The 22,113-nt window shown below is 37.2% G+C and overlaps 3 protein-coding genes across 6 annotated transcripts; 2 read left to right on the forward strand and 1 right to left on the reverse strand.

Annotated features, from left to right (window-relative positions):
- The first annotated feature begins 208 nt into the window (after positions 1 to 208).
- On the forward strand, positions 209 to 2,100 carry LOC132161791 (tropinone reductase homolog). The gene is made up of 5 exons (XM_059571982.1): positions 209 to 297; positions 405 to 612; positions 1,283 to 1,499; positions 1,615 to 1,721; positions 1,927 to 2,100. The coding sequence occupies exons 1-5, from the start codon at positions 209 to 211 to the stop codon at positions 2,098 to 2,100; spliced, it is 795 nt and encodes a 264-aa protein (XP_059427965.1).
- Positions 2,101 to 7,903: 5,803 nt separating this feature from the next.
- Positions 7,904 to 13,220, forward strand: LOC132162102 (ultraviolet-B receptor UVR8-like). 2 transcript variants are annotated; one of them, XM_059572355.1, is made up of 11 exons: positions 7,904 to 8,216; positions 9,376 to 9,449; positions 9,544 to 9,628; positions 10,123 to 10,254; positions 10,355 to 10,591; positions 10,770 to 10,985; positions 11,340 to 11,383; positions 11,743 to 11,925; positions 12,117 to 12,207; positions 12,306 to 12,349; positions 12,488 to 13,220. In XM_059572355.1, exons 1-11 carry the CDS (start codon positions 8,006 to 8,008, stop codon positions 12,608 to 12,610), a joined length of 1,440 nt encoding a protein of 479 aa, XP_059428338.1. In that variant the 5' UTR covers positions 7,904 to 8,005; the 3' UTR covers positions 12,611 to 13,220. The 2 variants fall into 2 exon arrangements, with proteins under 2 accessions (XP_059428338.1, XP_059428337.1); XM_059572354.1 differs by lacking the exon at positions 10,770 to 10,985 and having other exon boundaries at positions 7,923 to 8,216.
- On the reverse strand, positions 13,097 to 21,735 carry LOC132162101 (transcription factor LHW-like). 3 transcript variants are annotated; one of them, XM_059572351.1, is made up of 11 exons: positions 21,559 to 21,732; positions 20,543 to 21,360; positions 19,203 to 19,409; positions 18,678 to 18,771; positions 18,535 to 18,576; positions 18,308 to 18,367; positions 16,577 to 17,809; positions 16,357 to 16,458; positions 13,638 to 13,796; positions 13,405 to 13,530; positions 13,097 to 13,318 (listed from the first exon to the last, which is right to left on the reverse strand). In XM_059572351.1, the coding sequence occupies exons 2-11, from the start codon at positions 20,638 to 20,640 to the stop codon at positions 13,229 to 13,231; spliced, it is 2,211 nt and encodes a 736-aa protein (XP_059428334.1). In that variant the 5' UTR covers positions 20,641 to 21,360; positions 21,559 to 21,732; the 3' UTR covers positions 13,097 to 13,228. The 3 variants fall into 3 exon arrangements, with proteins under 3 accessions (XP_059428334.1, XP_059428335.1, XP_059428336.1); XM_059572352.1 differs by lacking the exon at positions 21,559 to 21,732 and having other exon boundaries at positions 20,543 to 21,533; XM_059572353.1 differs by lacking the exons at positions 13,097 to 13,318; positions 13,405 to 13,530; positions 13,638 to 13,796 and adding an exon at positions 14,111 to 14,283 and having other exon boundaries at positions 21,559 to 21,735.
- Between the last annotated feature and the right edge of the window lie 378 nt (positions 21,736 to 22,113).

Genomic DNA, 22,113 nt, shown 5'->3' on the forward strand with positions numbered 1-22,113 from the left:
CTGAAATTCGGTTTTCAATACTTGTGACTAATTACGCTAAAATCATTACTTAAATTTAACAAGTAAAATGTCTTTTTCACTAGAAAAATATACAATTATATTTAGTTTTTTCTATACATTGTAAGAATCGCCCCGGCTTATAAATCTATAAGCATTTGCTTATCAACTACTTGAAATTAAGGAAGAAGAAGAGCAGCAGAAAACAACCATGGCGGACGCAGAGCAGAGTTTCAACGCCCAAAGATGGTCTCTTAAGGGCAAGACCGCCCTCGTCACTGGCGGAACCAGAGGCATTGGGTTAGCTTAGCCATCCATCCATCCATGCACATATCTCTCTGTAACTTGTTTTTTCATTGTTTTGTGAACCAATTATATTTATTTTGTTGGAGTACTGCTATAATCAGATATGCCATAGTAGAAGAGCTAGCTGGATTTGGGGCGGCAGTGCACATTTGTTCCCGTAACCAGACAGAGATCAATGAGAGGATTCAAGAATGGGAAATAAAAGGGTTCGAAGTAAGCGGCTCAGTTTGTGACCTTACTTCCAGAGCCGAGCGGGAGAAGCTGATTCAGACTGTATCCTCTGTTTTTGATGGCAAGCTCAACATCCTTGTATGTTTAGCTCCCAAAAGCTCCTCTCTTTTCCTTTCCTTATCTTATCTTATCTTATGTTTTTATGTTTTTTTAATCTTTTGTTTTTTGTTTGGACAAGTATTAGATGTTACATGACTTCATTAGCACCAAGAAAGGCTATACGAGTAACTTCATTGGTTGTTATCATTTGTGTTCTTATTAATCCTCTACCAAATAGTAGGAAGAAAGGATCGATACGGTTTTGCGTAAAGTACAAGTCATGATTGTTGAGTCCTAGAAGATTCAACCTTCACATTTCACACGTATCGATTGAGCTTACTTTTGCACCTGTAAAAGAGAAAAGTGATCATTCTGCCGGTCTTTTGACCGGAAGCACTTGATGCCCAAATTAATTTTCTTAGCTTATGAAGGGAGAAGATAGAGAGCTCCCTCAGAAAGAGCCTCACCCGTTCTACGAGGCATACTTTTGTAATTGAGAGGAGATAGAATCTTATTACTTTGTTATTATTTTCAATTTTTCGGAACCGATGTGTTACACTCCCGATAGGGCAACGGTAGGGGGTCGGGTTAGGGAATGGATCACCTAGATTACCAGTCATTCTTTCTTCTTATTATGTCTTTTTATTAAATATCATATTGCTTTGTGGTGTACTTGCTTTTGTGAGCCTGATTTAATTTGCTGCCTTAGGTAAACAATGCTGGAACAGTGAGGCTCAAAGAAACTACAGAGCATACTTTTGAAGATTACTCGACTATAATGAGCACCAACATTGAGTCTCCCTACCATCTTTGTCAGCTTGCACACCCACTTTTGAAGGCATCAGGACTTGCAAGCATTGTATTCATATCCTCAATCGCTGGTGTGATAGCTCTACCTTATTTGTCTGGCTATGCAGCATCCAAAGGCACGTTTTTGCTAGATGATATGGGAGGAAATAAAAGGGAAAGGAAAAAGAAAAAGAAAAAAAACATGTTCTTCTTCTTATAACTACTAATTTTTTTACACTTTCTAATTTTCAGGAGCAATCAACCAAATAACGAAGAATTTTGCATGTGAATGGGCAAAAGACAATATTCGCACGAACACCGTTGCACCGGGGGGTGTCAAAACAACAATTATGCCACTTGTAATATCTCTCATCCTCCCCGCAATCACCTAGGGATTCCACCAAGACTACATTAATATACAACACTCACACGTGCACCATATCGTACACTAGGATTCCCTCCCAGTTAAAATGATTAAGGTTTCTCAAAGAGTTTGCAATTTTTTTGAAACATATGCTAAGATTAAGCAGAATAATTAACATGTCAAACTTCATTTTGCCTTAGGATACTCCTCATGCTGAAGATTTAGAGCCACTCATCTCTCGAACTCCTATACGTCGTCTTGGAGAGCCTAATGAGATTTCATCAGTGGTGGCATTCCTTTGCCTTCCTGCGGCTTCATACATCACAGGACAAATAATATGTGTTGATGGGGGATACACAGTGACTGGTTTCTAGCCAACTCAATATATGAGTTATCAGGCACCAAGATCATATAATTATGAGAAATGCAAGGGGTTAATACGTTTTTTATATTTTGCTCATATTCTCTTACAAATTTAATAGATCATAGATTTGTGGTGTCTACCATTGACTTATGTGAGGTCCACAAAAATCTACAAATCTAATGGTTAATTTGTAAAATGACATAGGCCAAATATGAGAAAAATATTAACCCTTAATATTTCTCTATAATTATAATTTTATATTTCGAATAAGGTATATATGGGTGATGTATGACTCATTAAGTGTGATCATTGTAGTAATAATCAGGTTATTGACATGTTTCTAAGAGCATGGTTTTTTTTTTTTTTTTTTTGTTAATGGCAAGTGGTACGAGCTAGATCTTATATGTAGAGACTAATTTAAAAGCTCTTTTAATTCTATTTTATAATGAATTAATGATGGGCTATATGATAAGGGTTTGAGCTCCTCGCTCCAAACCCTAGCATTCACTTGTACGTACTTCATCCCTTGTGTAAACATGTTAAAAAAAAAAAAAAAAAAAGTTTTGAACGTGGAAAAAATAAACACCAAAAGGCCATTTTTTTTTTCCTTTTTTTAAAATTTTTTTTTTTTTTTATGCTTTGAACAGTTGATTTTAAATAAAATTCAAAAAAATGGTATTAGGTATTGCATGATATCATGAACCGTCCAAAAAAACAGTGTTGGGTCTCATAGAATGCTAGGTATATTACATGAGATGTCAATCAATCGCTCTTCGACAATTATACTGTCTGTGCCATCAAATGAGGGGGACGGCCACGTGGGACCATTACCAACTGGCAATCTGAATTAGAAGCAGGGCACCCTTTTTTTTTTTTTTGTCTCAATATTGTAAATTTGTAAGACTCTGCGGGGAAGTGTCTCAATTATCATCGTAGACAACCTTACAATCATCAATGGCCCATTTGTGAAATGAATTTGGCCCACCCAAATTTAACGAACTGAAAGCAACCCCCACCCCCTCCCCCTGTTATATATATATATATATATATATATAAAACATCATTTTACTTAGAATACAGTGGACTATATATATAACAATACAGTAAATAAAGTGGTATATCAAGCGTATAATATTTTTGTGAAACTGAAAATTGATAAAATAAATTTAAAAAAAAAAAAAAAAAGTTCTTTGATAATGGTTGTTATTTGTGAGTATATTGTATAGTTGTAAATATAAAAAAGTGCATATATTTAATCATAATCACAATCACGAGTGTACGGTAAGAATGATAGTTGTTATTTGAAATAAATCATTATGGTTTAAATCGGTGAATGTTGAAATTGAAATATTATATATAGGGGAACAGTTAACGATATCATTGATATGCAGATACATATAACAAGTATTTTATAGAGTGATAAAGAAGGTTTTGGGATTGTTGTCCTCCTGGCTCTGAAAAGATTTTGACAATATCATTATGGGATTTAGAAGGTAGCTATGTATTTTTTTTTTTTTTTAATTAAAATGACATATAGATGAGACTAATTGTGACTATTCTACTTAGACATGATCATAGTAGAATTTGCCTGTTGGGTGCTACACATGATGGGTATAAATTTTTTCAAGTCTAACTGAGTCATAACTTAATTTAGTCCCACCAGGACATCAATAGGAATTAATTAAGGTGCTTTACACTAATCAGGTGAAGATTTCCATTACAAGATTCAAAATCATGCCCTAATGTATACTTAATTAACCACTTTAAAAATTTTATTAGGCCATTCAAAAAAGCTTCTGTGAATAAGAAGATTATTTTATGCATTTTAGAAGGACTTTAGAAGATATTAGACTAGGAGGATTTTGAAATGATGGGTGCCATGGCAAGAAGAATTTGGCTTTGAAGAAATATAGTTGTTTTCTGAAGTGAGCTTTCCCATCCTTCCTTATTAGTTAGAAGTGCAAATCAGTCAATACAAGAATGTCACAAAGTCTACTTAGCATGAGGAATTATAACGAGCAAAACCAAACAAGAGAGACCCCAAAATGGAAAGAACTGCATGCCAACGTGATTAAGGTAAATTGAGATGCGACCTTGGACGAGTGTGGGTGCAATTGCCCAAGATTATAAAGGCGTATTCCTAGAGCCTCTGATATTTGATCCTAATGTAGTTGAAGCTTTTGCAGCTTGGAAAGTTAAAGAGTTTAACAAAGAGTTGAGGCTTCAAAATGTTACTATAGAAGAAGATGCATTAAAAATAGTACAAGCTTTGTGAAAGAAAGGACGGTGTTGAAATCGGTTTGAGCAACTTATTGATAATGTGAAAATTATGCTAAATAATCTCTGTTCGTGATTTATTGGGCACATCTCTTATCTCCAACTCGTGAACTTAGCCGATACAAAGTTATACGATAGCACCCAATTTTTCTTTTTCGATTCGGCAGTTCGATCTATGATTTATCATTCATGGGCGTTGATAGGATTCTTCCATTTAACAGCACCTTAGGATTACATAGCCTTAAAGTTAAGGGCGATGTTCAAATGAGAAAAGGCTTACGGTGGATACCTAGGCACCCAGAGACGAGGAAGGGCGTAGTAAACGAAGAAATGCTTCGGGGAGTTTAAAATAAGCATAGATCCGGAGATTTTTGAATAGGTCAACCTTTCAAACTGCTACTGAATCTATGGGCAAGCAAGAGACAACCTGATGCAAATTGCACAACCATCAGTTTGTTTTATTTTCTAAACCGACTTTATGTTGTTATTTTATTAGGGTTAAGGTTTTGGGAGTCTTTATTTCATTATTTTATTAGGTTTAGGGTTTTAGGGAGTATTTATATCATATTTTATTAGGTTTAGGGTTTTACGCTATAAATATATGCTTATAGCCTCCAGAGAAAACAATTGTTGTTTATTATTGATTTTGCTGAATAAGAATTACTCATAGGTGAGTTTTCTTCTTATTTTTCTTTGAAATCATAGATAGACTCTATATTTTAAAAAGAATTCTCAGATCATTGATAGACTCAAGATCTAGAATTAGTTATCCACTACTTTATTGTCGTTCTTCGCTGCAACCCACCAAGTCACACTATATCAGTTGATATCAGAGCTCAGTTACTTTCCATGAATGGGGACGAGCAACCGCTTTGCAGACATGAACGAGGTGTACGTGTGCACGGAGACAACATGTAAAGAGCAAACGGCAATCGTTCGGCAGAACGGTTGTCGTCGCCAACCAAGACCGCGATTCATGGAGGCGGAAGGCAAATCTAACGCTGAGTGGTGGCAATACAAGGAAGATCGACTCAAGGCTATGGGAAATCAAATTGAAGACCTCACTACCCAAGTATCCGACGGGTGTCGTCACAATGGGAATGGATCTAGAAACCCATTTACGAAGCGCTGAACGCAGGGACGTCAACACCTTGCGCAAGCTCATGTCAATCAGCGGGTAAGTAGATTCAAACTCAATACACCGGAATTCCAAAGTTGCTTGCAACCCAAAAAGTTCATGGTGGCAAAAAAAAATAGAAAATTTTCACAAAAAGAAGTACCTAGGAAGATGGTGGAGTTGGTGCTTAAGGAGGGGGCGAAGATCAAGTGTCGTTCGGTGTCCCGATACATTAAACGTACATGCCAACCATTTCAAACTATATGCACCACGGGAGGCAATGGGGCCAAGCTTATCATTGATCCAAGGAGTCATGAGAATATAGTTTCGGAGGAAGCAGTTCGCAAGTTGGGGCTTGAGACCAAGAGACATCCTACTCCCTATCAATTGGAGTGGCTCACAAAAGGAAACGAGATAACGGTTTCGAAACGAGATAACGGTTTATAAACGTTGTCTAGTGTCCTTTTCCATTGGAGCTAAACATAGAGATACTATATGGTGTGATGTGATTGACATGGAGACGTGTCACATATTATTGGGCAAGCCGTGGCAAGATGATAAAGCTACTATCCATGATGAAACAAAAAACACGTATAGCTTCATGTTGGGTAATACCAAATTGACGTTGCTGCATAGCCCATGGGCGGAGCCAAAACCTTTACAAGGGGATGGTCAATCGTTTGTAGTCAAGTAGGAGTTGACGGACATGAAAAGCGGCATCAAGGGAGTGGTACCGGGGCCGATAAAGGAGCTGTTGGGAAGATTTGTCGACGTGGTCCAAGCAGAATTACCGAAAGCAGTACCGTCATTGCGAGACATTCAACCTCAACTTGATTTGGTGCCGGGGTCAAATGTTCCTAATCATCCGCACGAAATCAAGAGAACTAAAAAGCTTGAAGAATTGAGGGAACAAGTGGAAGAGGTAAACCATTCAAAGAGTTATTGCAATTTTTCATGAAGAAGAGGAACCCTTGGAAGAGGTAAATCTTTCAGATAGTTTTGCACTTTTTGACGACAATTCTACATAACATGTGCTTGATAAGAGCCTCGAAGATAAAGTCTTCGATTTTAGTGTTGAGCTAATTGACTATGTTGATTTCATTGGGATAGATGCTATTTTATCAAATTATTCTAACCAAAATTGTGATGAGATCTATATGGTGGAGAAGACTTTTCTATCAAAGATTAAAAGGGTCTTTATGAGTTCTTTGGGGATTCTCATGGCTTGTGGGTAGAGCAAAATAATAGAGAATCATGGCAAGTCTACACAGCAAAGGGGTGTGTGGGGATTTCACGACAAACATCGAGGTACTTCGATGATAAGAAGCGTCACGCTTATTGTGGGATGTTACCTTGTCTTGATTTTGAGGAATGACGAATGAAATGAGTTGACTGGGCATCCGAAGGACCGTGGAAAGAACTGACCAAATTCGATGACTAATTCTCTTCTACTAGGGGAGAATGATGCAGATTGCGTAACCATTAGTTTGTTTTATTTTTTAAACCGACTTTATGTTGTTATTTTATTAGGGTTAAGGTTTTGGGAGTATTTATTTTGTTATTTTATCAGGTTTAGGGTTTTGTGGGTATTTATGTCATATTTTATTAGGTTTAGGGTTTTCGACTATAAATATATGCTTATAGCCTCCGGAGAAAATAGTTGTTGTTTATTATTGATTTTGCTAATAAGAATTACTCATAGGTGATTTTTCTTTCTATTTTTCCTTGAAAATCATAAATAGACTCTATATTTTGAGAAAAATTCTTAAGTCATTAATAAACTCAAGATCTAGAATTATTTATCCGCTACTTATTGATGTTTTTCGTTGCAGCCCACTAAGTTACGTTGCATCACAACCATTAGTCAATTCTAGAACAAATTTGTATTAAAAATTATCTTATATTTATTTGAGATATTGTAATTGTTGAACAATCTACTCCAAATGAATTAGAAATGAATTTTGAAACTAAAGGCGTGCGTAACATCTTTTTCTTAAATTTTACTTGTAGGCTTGTGTCACTTTCCAACCGTCGATGAAAAGCAGTAAATTTCAACGGACCTACTCGCACCAAAGCAAGTAGTAGGTAACATCTAGTAGATTCCTAATCCAGCGTGATGCCACGTACAACTCTACAACAGATTAAACAAAACAATAATATAATATAAACCCCGCAACAGGGAATAAAATATAATATTGAGTGTTAGGCCCACCATGTGTCGACCACTTTGCAAACTCCGAACACGAGGAAACTTCTCAACTTCCAGAAGCTTTCACCACAACGTGGCTTCGAAAAAACTAATCCCCTCTGCGGCCCTGATCTCTCCACGTGTCGTAGAAAGCACGTGGGCTTCCGACGTGGCACACGCTATATCCTTGTAAATGATACGAAATCCTTTTTAGAAAGTCACGGAATTATTCTCAAGCGTTTATCGGGCCTCTGCAAATCTATTAGAGAGAGAGAGAGAGAGATTGATTCGTCGTCGTTTTGGTTTTTTCTTTTCCACAGAAAAAAAGTTGCGATGAATGGAAGAGAAGGAGAAGAGTGTGTGAAAACGGAGCAATGCAAAGAAGCAGCAGTGGTGTATATGTGGGGGTATATTCCAGGGGCTTCGCCGGAGAAATCTCCGATTCTTTCTCCGTCTACAGTACGGCTTCCGGATCCGTCTGGCGTTGGAGATTCCTGGAAGGATGTTTGCGGTGGTGGTTGTGGTTTCGCCATGGCCATCTCAGGTTGAATCTCCAGCTCCGTTACGTTTCATATATCTTTGTTTTGTTTTATTTTGATTTAATTACACTTTGCTTTGATTCCAGTTGTGTTCAAACATTAAGATTCTCTAGACTCAATAGGATATTGTACGTAGAATTTCTTAAATTATAACCATTGATTTCAAACGCTGGGTTGGTGAAATATAAATACTGACTTGACAAAATTTTAATAATTTTGGTGAGAAATCAATGGTTGGGATTGAAGGAGGTAGAACAGTACCCTAAGAGTTTTAGAGCATCCTGATCCATATTTCATGTTTCGATGAAATTGTTAAAATTTGCATATTAAAATCAAGCATGGAGAGAAAATAGATAACAAGCTCGTTACAATATGAATAAACCAATCTGGATAACGTTTAAACAACATATTGGAATTTAATTTCTCCTTTTGTTTTCTAATTTGTGTACGTATGAGTGGAACTGTTAACCCTTTTTAATAGTTTCTCTCTTTCTCGCTCCTCAAATTATATGAAAAATATAAGAAGTAACTGTGGATTTTCGAGTCAAACGTAGAAAAATGTTTTTTTTAAAAAAATTATTTTCAGATTTGCAAACAAACAACAAAAACTAGCCATTTCTTTTCAAAAAAACAGTTTTCGACTAAAACCATTTTTCGATAGAAAATATTCTACCTAACAAAGTGGGCTATATCAAACATTCAAATTCACTTGAAGGATCGTTCAATTTGTTTTTGTTTATTCTTGTACTTTCCTTTTGCTCTTTCGTTCTAATGGGTGTAGTACTTTGTAAGATCGAAGAAAATAATTTGTGTGCGTATGTATGCTTGTGTATTTTAAATGTACAGCATAAATTCATTAAATTGTAACTGTTAAGTGTCATATCTCATAAACTGGCGCAAGAAATTTCTAATTGAAACTGTGTAGTAGGGTTGTATTGCTCAGCTCTTTTTAATGAATCACTTATTTATAAATAAATAAATAAATAAATAAAAAATTCTAATTGAAACTTTGTAACTGTAACGGAGTTTAGATGGTTTTGAGACATATTTGGGTTTCATTGGAGATTTAATGATTTTTCTGTAGCTTATATTTCGCGTTTTTCTTTGAAATGGTCTGTTTATCATTCTGTTCTGGGTATGTGGGTCTGTTTATTGTGGAATCAGAGTCCGGGAAGCTTATAACGTGGGGCTCGGCAGATGATGAGGGTCAAAGCTATTTGACTTCGGGGAAGCACGGGGTAATGCGATGATCTTCTAATTAGTGAACTTCTTTCCTGATTTTACTCTCTGGAATTTATTTTGCATCTTCTTTCTACTGAACATATTGTTTAGGAAACTCCAGAGCCTTTTCCTCTTCCAACTGAGGCTTCAGTGCTAAAGGCAGCTGCTGGATGGGCCCATTGTGTTTCAGTCACAGGTACTCTCCTACTCATACTACTTTGGAATGCGGAAATAGAAAGAAGAAATTTATCTTAAGAATTCATTTTGAAAGACAAGGGAAACAGCTAGATAGTGACTTACAGCTTGGTTGCCAATCAGCACTGATGGAGTTTTCTATAAATTTGTGGCCGAAATTTCTCAAGAGAAGACAGGCTCTGTATGGTGATTGAGAAAATAGAACCTGGCAATCATATATGGGAAATGCTGTTACTGTTGATTATGGGTTATACTTTAGAAACAATTGTGTTTTAAAAGTTAAACTGATAGTAAACGGCTACCCTTTTAATTTTTGGATGACATTTTCCGGGGAAAGTGTTATAGATATACCAGCTTCAAGTAGTTGGTGTTTACATTCTTTGATAATGGCTTGGAATTTTATGGGATCAATGCTGAACAGATTGTCTGCTCAATCTCATTTTCAGTTCAGACACACATAGTGTTACTAAAGTCAAATTGTTTCTCGATATACAGAGACAGGTGAAGTATACACATGGGGATGGAAGGAGTGCATTCCCTCTGAAAAGATTTTGTGTGACTTGCTTATCAGGGGAAATTTCCAAAAGGATACTACTGGGAAACAAAATTCATTAGCAAATGACCAAGGTGATTTTTTTTTTAAAATTCATTTCTATTGGATAAAGCAAATGGTAGCCCCTTTCAATCAATTCAAGAATTAAGTAATGAAGATTGCCATATTTTACAGTGAGCGCGAAGGATCAAGGCTCCAATTTGAGTGGTGGGCCAATATCTCAGGTTGATAACAAAAGTATGGGAGATGAAAATGGGAAGCGAAGGAAATTATCACCAGCTAAGCAAGAATCTGAGAGCTCAACAACTGGGGATGATTACTTCACAATTTCACCTTGTCTGGTAAATTTGGGTGCTGGAGTGAGGATCACCGCTGTCGCTGCTGGTGGGCGCCATACATTAGTACTGTCAGGTAAATCCATTGTGTCTTGAATCACCAGAACCCGTTCGCTCATGGTTTCAGGTGTAGTTGTCGGTTCCTTGTGGTCACACAATATAGTTTTGTAGGTTGTATGAAGTACGAAGCTATGGAAGATTTTTGATGTAAAGCAAGACACATGATGCATCATATTTTTACCAAAGTTTTTCAGATATGGGACAGGTGTGGGGTTGGGGCTATGGAGGCGAAGGGCAGCTAGGTTTGGGTAATCGGGTAAAGACAGTGGCTTCTCCTCACGTCATACCTTGCATTGAGCCATCTGCTTCAGGGAAAAGAAACGTGAGTTCATCAACACAAGTTTCTAAAGTTCTTGGAAGTTACGTGAAAGCAATTGCTTGTGGAGGCCGGCACAGTGCAGTAATAACAGGTCAGCATAGGTGGTTAGTTTTATAGTGGTCGTATAGCTGGACAACTTTTCTAGTTCTCTCCGAAGATGATGAAGAAATCACTGGTTTAGCTTCTCCTCTCAGGCCATGGCCTATTAGTACTATCACCAGATACTCTCTAATATTCTACATGAATTCAGTGGGTTTAATACATGGTGCAAGTTAGTTGCATTTTTGGTTTGACTTTTGTGAACCCATTAGTCTCTTGACGTAGTTATTAACAGTGTATCATCTGTATTCTTGGTTCTATTGATTCGATGGTACACATGTTAACTTATTATTTGATTGGCATTTTCTGACTCGATTTCTTCTCGTACGCTCGTTTTCAATCATAGATGCTGGAGCACTGCTTACATTTGGCTGGGGACTTTACGGACAGGTGAGCTTTCTGATGCCATTTTTTTGCCTACCATGTAGAATGTCTACATCAATATATCTAGCTAGGAAGTAGTATTTCTTGAAGGCCAGCCTCATCTTGATTAGGCTCGGCAATAGAGTTGATTGGACGTTAAGAAATTGTGTATTACTGGAAGAATTCTTGCTTTGCACTTTAGCTGCACCAACCATCCTAGTTTTTGTGTTTCCTGACCGCACATTCACATTCACATTCACCTTCATCTTAATTTCCATTTGTTATTATTCTCAACATTCTCAACAAAGCATGTTTCATTGTTGCTTCATGTGAATATCTGAGATAGTGCTGTTGTTTTTCTTTATGACATTTTTTTTTTTATTCAGTGTGGGCAAGGGAGCACAAATGACCAACTGAGGCCAACTTGTGTGTCTTCTTTATTGGGTACGCAAGTGGAAAGAGTTGCTGCTGGACTTTGGCATACCTTATGCATCACTATTGAAGGTTGTGTGTACGCCTTTGGTGGGAACCAATTTGGACAGTTGGGAACTGGTGCCGACCAGGCTGAGGTACATCCGTTGTCTCTCTTTTTCATGAAAAACTTAAAATTAAATTTGGATTCTTGAAAAAACTACAAGAGATCTTCTGTAGTGTTTTTTTTCCAGCACTTAAAGCCAAATCCTATCCTCAAAATGCACCAATGTACATGTCTAAGATATTTAGAGGCATATTTAGTGAAGTCATACTTAATCTGCTTCAGGATCTACCAAGGCTTTTGGATGCTCCGAGTCTCAAGAGCAAGCATGCCAAATTAGTTTCTTGTGGGGCTCGTCACAGTGCCGTACTAACAGGTATGATTTTTCGCCACTTAAGAGTGCAATATACTACCTGTATCCCGGGATTGAAATATAGGGGTTCTTACTTCGGCATATGCTTGTGTTTCTTGAAGAGGACGGCCAACTATTCAGCTGGGGATGGAACAAGTACGGCCAGGTAACTTTTTGATTAAATAGTGAATAAAAAACCATGACATCCTTTGGTAAAACTAACTATAAAAGTATTTGATTGTTTTGAGTTGTTTGTTAATAATTTTTTAAGTTAAACAAGCCCTTTACTGTAGCTTGCTTGCAGCTTGGCCTAGGGGATTCTACCGACCGAAACGAACCCTCTCAAGTGTCAATTGATGGTTGTCGGCCAAAAAATGTTGCCTGTGGCTGGTGGCACACGCTACTACTGGCAGAAAGACCCATTTGAGCTGAAAGTTTTGTTAGAGGACGGTAGTTAGTGTTCTTAATTAGTTCTTTTCATGTATAATGTATACATAAAAGGTCCGTTTGGGAGTGCATTTTAAAAAAAATAATCTGCGTTTTTAAACAAAATCTCAATTTTAAAGTGTTTGGGATTATGATTTTAAAAACGCAAATGTTAAAATCATAGAAAAATCTACGATTTTTATAAGCTAACTAGGAAAAGCTTATTTGAAACAATGCAAATTTAAACCAAAATCACGATTTCACTTAAATCAATATTTGGCGCAATATTTACCTATTTGGCTATGAAACCACAATTATATGCTAATGTTGTTCAAATACTCAATTGATAAAAAAAAGTACTTCTTAACATGTTTTATTAAACGCCTATGCGATTTTAAAAAGTAGCGATTTTAAAAACGATAATTTTTAAAATTGCACTTATTAAAATCGCACTCCCAAAGGTGCCTCGTGTGCGTGCATGCATGCATATGTGAACGTTTTCATTCTTTTAGGAGGTAGTCCATCGTTTACAGAACACAAAGAAGTGCATGAGTTGTACACAAACAATAAATCCTTGTAGTGGTACAATAGATCTGTGCCTTCTAACGCCATGAATAGTTCAACACTTGCTTGTGATGGGTTTTGTTTTACGCTGCCAAAGAAGCATCAGACGCAAGAAAACATCCATCCTATGGAAGCCCTTGGGAACCTGCTCACATTGCAGATTAAGTGTTTGAGAATAATGCTTGCGGTGCTTTTGCATGTTGTTAAAAGATGATTTGAACAAATCAATACCTCAACAATGAAATGAGCCCACGCATTGTTTGAATGACATTCGATTGTACCCTGCAAGATGGAGAGTTCCAGATTTCGAATCACCTGGGCAATCTCCAAGAAGAGCCCATGCTCGTTGCATAACATCTGCAATTGATATGAATTGACTTAGCAATTGGCAAAAAAAAAAAAAAAATGGTATTAAATATATGGGTTTGGATAAATTTTATTTGAGGGTTATAGATGATAAAAACCTCTATCAGCATGTGGCCTGGGCATTCAAGATCTTCCACGAGTATGGGGCATAACTGATGTTCGCTGCCAAACTCAAAAGCCATGCTAGTCCCATTTTGACCCCCATTTTGACCACCATTTTTGGTTTCAAATGATCCACAGTTCTCGTGGTTAGCCACCTGCATGGCATTTCAGTTCTGCTTGTTACTTCCAGCAGTCATAACTGATTTGATTACTAGCTTGATTTTCTAATTTCTTGACGATTTGCAAATAAATTGTTTGGATATTAGTAAGTGTTTCACAAAGGACACTAATAATTGTCTAATGAGATAAGAGAGAGCGAGACTCGAAATGGAACACTCAGGGAGGGCCTAGTTTGTTAACCCTAAAAACTTAGTGGCGCTAAGGTTAACTATTAGGAACCCCAAAGCACTTGTAAACCATTAACGTGCATGCTTTGAGAAAAATATTTTACGGAAGCGTAAGGTCAGAGTAGTACGTTAAAACTTTCATAACATAATTTAGATAGTCATAGTGATTTTCCATATGCGCTCTAAGGCACTAACTAAAATTAAAATATAGCATAACAAAGGAGTATGTGAATGCAACTTTCTCCTTTATAAAGAGACGAAACATCATGGCCTCCTATCTTGGTCACCTTAATTCCTGGGAAAATGGAAAAAACAAAAAGTGAGCAATAGGCTCAGGAAGTAACTTTCCCAATGAATTAAAAACGGTTGGTTTAAAAATCCTTTAAGTAAAGAGTTAAGAACTTAAATAACATTTATCATTCCAGTTGTATAACAATCGTATAGTAATTTACTAAATAATATTATTTTTTAAAGTAACATTTGAAAGGGGTAGGTAATATTACTTTATCATAAAACAATAAGCCGCAACATCATTAAACATTCCAAGTACTTTATCACAAATGCATTATTGGGAAGCAATACTCAGAGAATTTAAAACTTCATTTGGAAGGGGTAAGGAATACTATTTACCATGAGACCAACTTAAGAAATTAGGTGGGAATTGCTAAAACCTTAACAATAAAGTTCAACTATGTCGGTCTAAGCGCATAAACCCTAATTAGAAGTCAGTCATAACTTACTTTGACCTTCATGACATTTCCCCGTTTCTTAAAGAAATTCCTTTCTTTAAAAAAGGAATTTAAATTATAAGGAAAATGAAACCCTAGTAACAAAGGTACTGAAGTAAGGTTAGTTTTGGAATATTACTTAGAAAATGATTTATAGTTTTTCTTTTAAAAAATCTCAAAAACATTTTTATGGGGACTTGGGTCACAAAAATGGCCTATTTGGACCTCCTCCTAAGTAAGTTCACCATTTTAGGCTTCACTAAATGGTCCTAAACGCATACCACCGAAGACATACATGCCGTGTCTCTAAAGGGGGTGCCTGTTGTAGTTGAGTGTAAGGCACCAAAAGTAAGTTTTGAAGTCCTAAAAAGCATGGTTGTCCCCCCAAAAGTGGAAGGTCACCTCCTATTGCCTAGCTTCTTTCACGAAAAGCAATTTGTCTTCCAGGTGGCCCATAGCATGAAAAAGTGATTCCAAGGCATGATAATTAGCAAGGTTTGACTTAGTTAATTAGGATTAAGGGTATGTAAATCATTTCATTACTACAAAAATTAGGAAAAGTTGGAATCAAAAGATTTGAAATCATATTGACCTATGTCATGTGTCATGAATTAAACCATTAAATTATGCATATCATTAGGGTTTTAAATTATATATGTCATGAATTTAGACCATGTAATTATGAAATTCATTAGTTTTTGCGGTCTCCTTTAAAAGGCTTTGATCCAGTTTTTACAAAGCTAACTGGGCCCAAAGTCTATGGCTTGCACATCTAAGCCCAACGCTTTGGGCCAACTCACATATTAAGCCCACACCCTAAGGTGAGGATGCTACATGAAAACACCCCTATAATTTGCAATATGCAAACTAGGTCACCTAATGTCCCCATCACTATCCATTTCAGACTTCTGGTCTATCTGGGGCAAATTATTGGACAATCCATTGTCTCACAGCCTTGCCCAGCATGGTAATCCCTAATGTTCTGGAACAGAGGTTCTGTGATTGATCATTGATAGTTACAAGAGTAGTTTATTGTTTTCAACTGGTTTCTGGGCAATCACTGTTTATCAAGCAGCCATCTTACACCTAAACAAATTCAAGGCTATCCTATATTACATGGAAGGCATAACTCAATTCAACCAGGCTGTGTCTCAGCTGGGATAACGACCACCTTATTTATCAAACATATATGTTTTAGCTCATTACAACTACCATGTTTCCTCTGTGACTATTATACTTGATGATTCTATGAGTTAAATCAAATCATTCATTGTAAAATGCAGTCATTCTCAATTCAATAGGACTGGACTCTCTCTCCTATTCTATGATAAACTGTATTAATAGAGCCTATATTATGTGGATTTTGTTCTAATCTACAAGCCTCTCATCATGAATTACACGAAAATTGTCAAACATAAGAAACACCTCAACAGATCCACCCAAAATGAATCGTTAGACTCATACCACAGCAGTTATCCTCCCAAAATACTCCAATTCTTAGATATTTGTTATAAACTAAATCTATTTAAGAATATTTCTATTCTGAATATAATATTTGTAAATCTGAGAAAGTTCTATGTTTATAGAGGCAGTTGATATGAAAGAAAAAAAAAATCAACAAATGAGCAGACTTCACATACCGTTCGATTCGCCAATTTCCTCAGTTTTTCGGCCTGCTCAGTAACGCTTCTTAAATGCAGCATATGCTTTACGGCTCGCTCTAAGAGACCATCAATGCTACACTGAATTTACATTAAAAAAAAAAAAAAAAAAACAGTTGACGCTTAAAACAGGTTGGGAAAAGATACAAGTAATTACCAATGTGAAGGACCACAAATCCTACCCCAAGAATGCACTCACCTTTGCACCATCTGGGACTAGTTGTCGGAGCTCCTTGAGCCGATCTTGGATCATTTGTCTATCCCTCGGTCTTGTCCTTCGGTTTTCATCAACTCTGGCTCGTCTTTTGCTAACATTGGACCACTTGGTTCCCTTCCTAGGCTGCACAGAGCCGTTGAGTTTTTCTTGCTGCTTTTTATCAACCGATGTACTCTTCGTATTATTGAGAGAAACTGAGCTAGTCAAGGCACTTCTGTCCCCGGAAACAAATGGGGACCTGAAATGGCTCCATGGAGCTGAATCATCATTCATTAAGGCACTTGCTTCAGATTGACTTGGTGACCGGAAGGAATCCGCACATTGTCCTGACAAGGTTGTAGCTGATCTAACACTATTATATCTATTAGTTAAACTATCATCTAAACAGCCAGATACACTGGTAACTATAGATTGCAAGAGATAATCCTCATCATCGCCTTTGGAAAACCATGATGACTGAGTGCCATCAAAGAGATCTAAATTGCAGATTAAACTTGAGCTGCGACATGAATCCTCAACTAAGAAAGATGAGTCACAAAGGTATTCATTGGCGTGTCTCTGAAAAGCTGGTCCAAGTACTTCATGCAGCTCAGAATCTATGGGAAAGCTAGTGAAACTGCCTACACTTTTATGACATGTATCATTAGCACTTGTGTCCCCAAACGGTTGTTCTGTTGTGAATCCTGTAGAGTAAGGATTGACTCCATAGGAGCGTTTTTCAAATTCCCCCATCTTGTAGTTGTTCAATTGAGGATAAGCCTGTGATTTATCCAGACAGGACAATCCAAAAAGCTTAGTCTCTAACATATCCAGCTGGATGCCATTTATAGATTGGTGCAGAGCAGTTGGTCCACCAATGGGGTAATTTGGTGGAACACGAGTCAGATTTTTGCTTTCACCACCAAGAATTCCTGGAAGATCTGTTCCAGATACCTGAATTGCATTTTGAACTGTTGATGCTGGCACAACTTCATTTAATGTCGACAATTTGTTTTTATCAGGTCTAATGCAGTCAAATGCCATCAAATCAGCTTTCAGCTGGCTTAAGGCTATTGCTGAGGGCTCATCTAAGTTCTCTAGGATAAGGGACTGCAGTGATGATGTTTGAGCTAAAATATCCCCTTTTGAGGTAAAAGGTACATTAATCCCTGCAACATTGTGAAGGGTGTTGAATCTATCTCTAACATATGCAACCATGGCCAGATCTTCAGCAACCTGAAATCTTGATAGGAGAAGAAAGCCACACATAAGATGACTATTAGAAAAACAAGAAGAATGCATATGATACACATACACATAGAGGATAGAGGGAAAAGATTACTGAAGCATGCGCAATAATCTTTTCGCCGGGGGAGTGGGAGATGTTGGAGGGAGGAATTTGTCAAATACAATGCACCATGAGTCACAATGATCCTAACAATGTGATTCATAATTCTTTAAGACTTAATTTGTAGAGTATTTACATCACTATTCTATATGGAAGGTCACAAATAAAAGTAACCTATGACAACAGTAGAAAAGTTGGTACAACCCCAAAGGGTAGCTCAATTGCCTGAGGCTACGCCTCATGAAACGAAGGTCACTAGTTGAAATCTCTCCTTGAGACCAATTACTTATTAAAAAATAAAACAGCAGAAAAGTTGGTGCTAGAGTGCCTTCTAAAATCAGAGAACTATCATTACAGCCAACACATGAAGGTGAGAAATTGCGCACCCATTCCAATGAGCCTAGCTGTAGAACTCCATGTGGAAGAACAGGTACCAGCAAAATAGTCTGCACAACGCAAATAATCAACTGATCAATTGTTTGAAGAAAAAAAATAATTAGTGAAGTTGGAGCCAGCCAATATTGCAACTTTGCCTAATGTTTGCAACACTCAAATCAGTGCAGATGAAATGAAATTTGATGTGTTTGAATGGAATAATTCAGAATGAAGTTACCTTGATACCTGCTGCAAATTGAAGTGCCCATTCATCTGGACACTGTTAACCAAAAAAATTGCAATTGTGAGGTCTTCTGTCAGGTACTTGCAGAACTATCAATAACTTCTTTCTTAAATTAACTATTAAGATAACAATCTCACCTCAGGAACTACCTTGGAGTTGAATTCGATAGTAAAATTATTTTCAGAGAGAACCCAGCAATGGCTTCCTGTATATGCAACTTCACCAACAACCCTGATAAATTTCAGAAATCCAGGATCAGTCCCCATTACTTACCAAACTCAAAGCCTCATGTAAAAGAACCTCACTTGTGAGCATACTGTTTAGGGGTGTCACTTTATAACATGTTGCACAATGAGAGAGAGAGAGAGATTTGCAAGACCATAAGCTTAGGACTAGTATGCCGTGCATAACCACAAAATTTAAGGCATGGTGGCAGGAGTGAAGGAGAAAAACCAAAGGAAATTGCCTTCAAAATCAAATTAATAAGACTTCATCCGAAAACCAAGTCTCAAGACGAATTAATCAATAAAAAATTATGTGGATACTTAATCTCATGTTTCTGAAGACAAATTTTGTAAAGATATATGCATGAAATTCCATTGGAGAGCAAAAGAAAGTAGTACACAGTTCTGTAATGATAAGGGTAAAGCACAAGATAGTACCCCTCTCCCAAGGCATACTGACGACATGACATATCAGCTACCGCTAGTCCGATTGGATATTCCCGTCCACCACCATCACGTTCATTTGTTTCACAGCATGAAGAATATATCTCATTCACATCATCAAAATAATTGTCATCTGATATATTGTCCAGATGTTCTCTTGGTTTTGGATAATCACAATACCCATCTTCCCAGGTCAAAATCCTGAAATATGAAGGAAAGTAACATCATACTGGAGACGTACATCAACTACATTGCTACCTTCAATAACATACCCAAAACATACATTTGTAAACAACTTATTACTTTAGGAAGAATACAAAGTAGAAGTAATAGATAAGCAACAAACTGGTATTTGATTCATAGTACTTGTCAAAAACCAGAAACTGACTCATGTAATTTTCTCATCTTCAAGATATCAGTCATATAACGTCTTACAGACCATATGTCACTCAAACAAATGACTAAATAATTTGATCCATTTCAGACGCTTATCCAACATGATGATGCTTAAAGATTTAATTCTACAATGTGAAGCCAACCAAAACGAATTCTGTATACTAAGGAATGGGTCCACAAGAACCACGTGTTCAGCTGACTGAGGCAGTTGGAGAAATAACCACGAATTAGTGTCCATTTGGTATAGCCATTTCAAAACACACAGTTTGAAAAAATAGTGATTTTATAACGCAGTTAATGAAAATGTGATTTTTAAAAACCCAGTTAGTGTTAGGTAAAATTGCAATTCAGCCTTTATAATTGCAGTTTGACATTTTAAAATAGTTTGTTTTTAAAAAACCCTACTCCTTAATTGCGATTTGAAAAACCGTTATTTATTTATTTATTTTCAAACACACTCCTAAAAATAACACTTTTTTGTGATTTTGTTTAAAAACTCACTTTTGGCCTGCAAAATTGAAGGGCCAATCGGACTTTTAACGAAAGTCCACTGGACTAGTCACAACTAGCTCCATCCTTCTCAAATGGCGAAAACTTTAAAACCCTTCCGTATGCCCCTTAATTCCACCCATGGCATTCAACCCCCCCCCCCCCCAAATCCATGCTCCTTACTCATAGCCTTTGCAACATTCAATGTTGAATGTAATTTGAAAATTCCATACATGATGACGGATAATTACCTTAAAATGCTGCATGAAAGGCAAGAAAACCACTCAATTTCCATGAAGTATGTACACACGCTTGACTTTAAATTAAACACACAAACATGTGGATAGAGAAAAGGAAAAAGAAAATTAACATTAAGAGGAAAACACATAATTCTGATTACTTTCAAAAACCCACCCTTAGAGATAAGTAGCAGAAGAACAACAACTTACATCGAGCTCTGGTGCTTAAGCTTCCAAAAAACCGCATATTTCCAAAGCGAATTGCTGCAAAGGCTCTTCAACAACTGCCTCAAAGCAGTAGTCCCCATTACTTGACTCTCAAGAAAATCACAAAGTTCTAGTAATACCAAAAAGAACACTCAGCCAAATTATCCCGAAAGAAAACCTCCCTAACTCCCCCGGTATGATCCTCGTCCCGCTTGTTTTATCCGCAAACCCGCTCTTCGTTTGATCGGAGGCCCTGTTGACCTTATAAGCAAAAAGCCCATCGCGAAGAACTCCCCCACTCACTCTCAGAGATGAAGCACCAGAAATCGAAGGGATTGGTGCTTTTACAACAATTGGAAAAGGGTAACAACAATTTCCTGGACCTTTTGGCACGAGTACGCCATGAAACTCGTAAGGATTTTGGACGAAGAAGACAAGGTGTAGAAGAAGTAACAGAGTCTGATTATTAGGAAATTACAACCTAAAACATGCTATACCTTCGATTCCACTATAGTACGAAGTACGCCATGAAACTCGTAAGGATTTTGGACGAAGAAGACAAGGTGTAGAAGAAGTAACAGAATCTGATTATTAGGATATTACAACCTTAAACAAGCTAAACCTTCGATTCCACTATAGCACGAAGTACGCCATGAAACTCGTAAGGATTTTGGACGAAGAAGACAAGGTGTAGAAGAAGTAACAGAGTCTGATTATTAGGAAATTACAACCTTAAACAAGCTAAACCTTCGATTCCACTATAGCACGAAGTAAATGGCACAACCAGAGCTGAAGTACGTACGTTTTGCAATCCGCTTTCGCTGCTCACGAAGCCAAAAGAAACAACCAAAATCAGCTCCTAAAACATAATTTAAGAAACAAAAGGCTGAGAATAACTTCGCTCTACCAAACCTAGTACAACAACGTCGCGGCTTGGTAACACTCGAGTGTTTTGCACTTGTTTTCTCGGCAACCAAACAAAAGGTTAACGAAAATAGATGACTTCAATTGTTTCTTACCTTGTACTAGTACATAAACTGAATGTCAAATCAGAGATATTGACGATGTTCAATTTCGTCGGATTCCATGTCTCTTTCTTTCCTCTGTAGAAACGGATGTGATCCGAGGAAAGGAAAACTATTAAGTGCGTTTTTTTTTCAGAGTGGCAAATTGGCGTTTCCCACTCCAAACAAAGCTTTAACCAACTTTACCCGGCTGGCTTTATATATTATCCCGCCACCGGTAACCGGTCAAATCCTAACCCCTCCGTCTGTCTGCGGATTTCAAAATGGTTCAAAGTCCGATTTTATAAATCGCTCGGGTGTAGTGGGATTCCGGGCCCACTAACTGGTTCAAAGCTGGAGCGACTGGTATGGGCTTGTCGAATAGACACGAAGATGTAGCGCGTGGGGGGCAATCTGTACGCGATTGTTCTCCCATCCACATATTAAATTACGTGGCTCCACGTACTCCTATTTTCTCTCATAAATAAAAAATTTTGATCTCAAAATTTTAAAATTTAATATCATTTACCGAGTTGTTGATTATTTTTTGAGAAATGAATCACGGAAATT

The sequence above is a fragment of the Corylus avellana genome, chromosome ca9 (genome assembly GCF_901000735.1).
Source record: "Corylus avellana chromosome ca9, CavTom2PMs-1.0".
NCBI classification, from domain to species: Eukaryota; Viridiplantae; Streptophyta; class Magnoliopsida; order Fagales; family Betulaceae; genus Corylus; species Corylus avellana.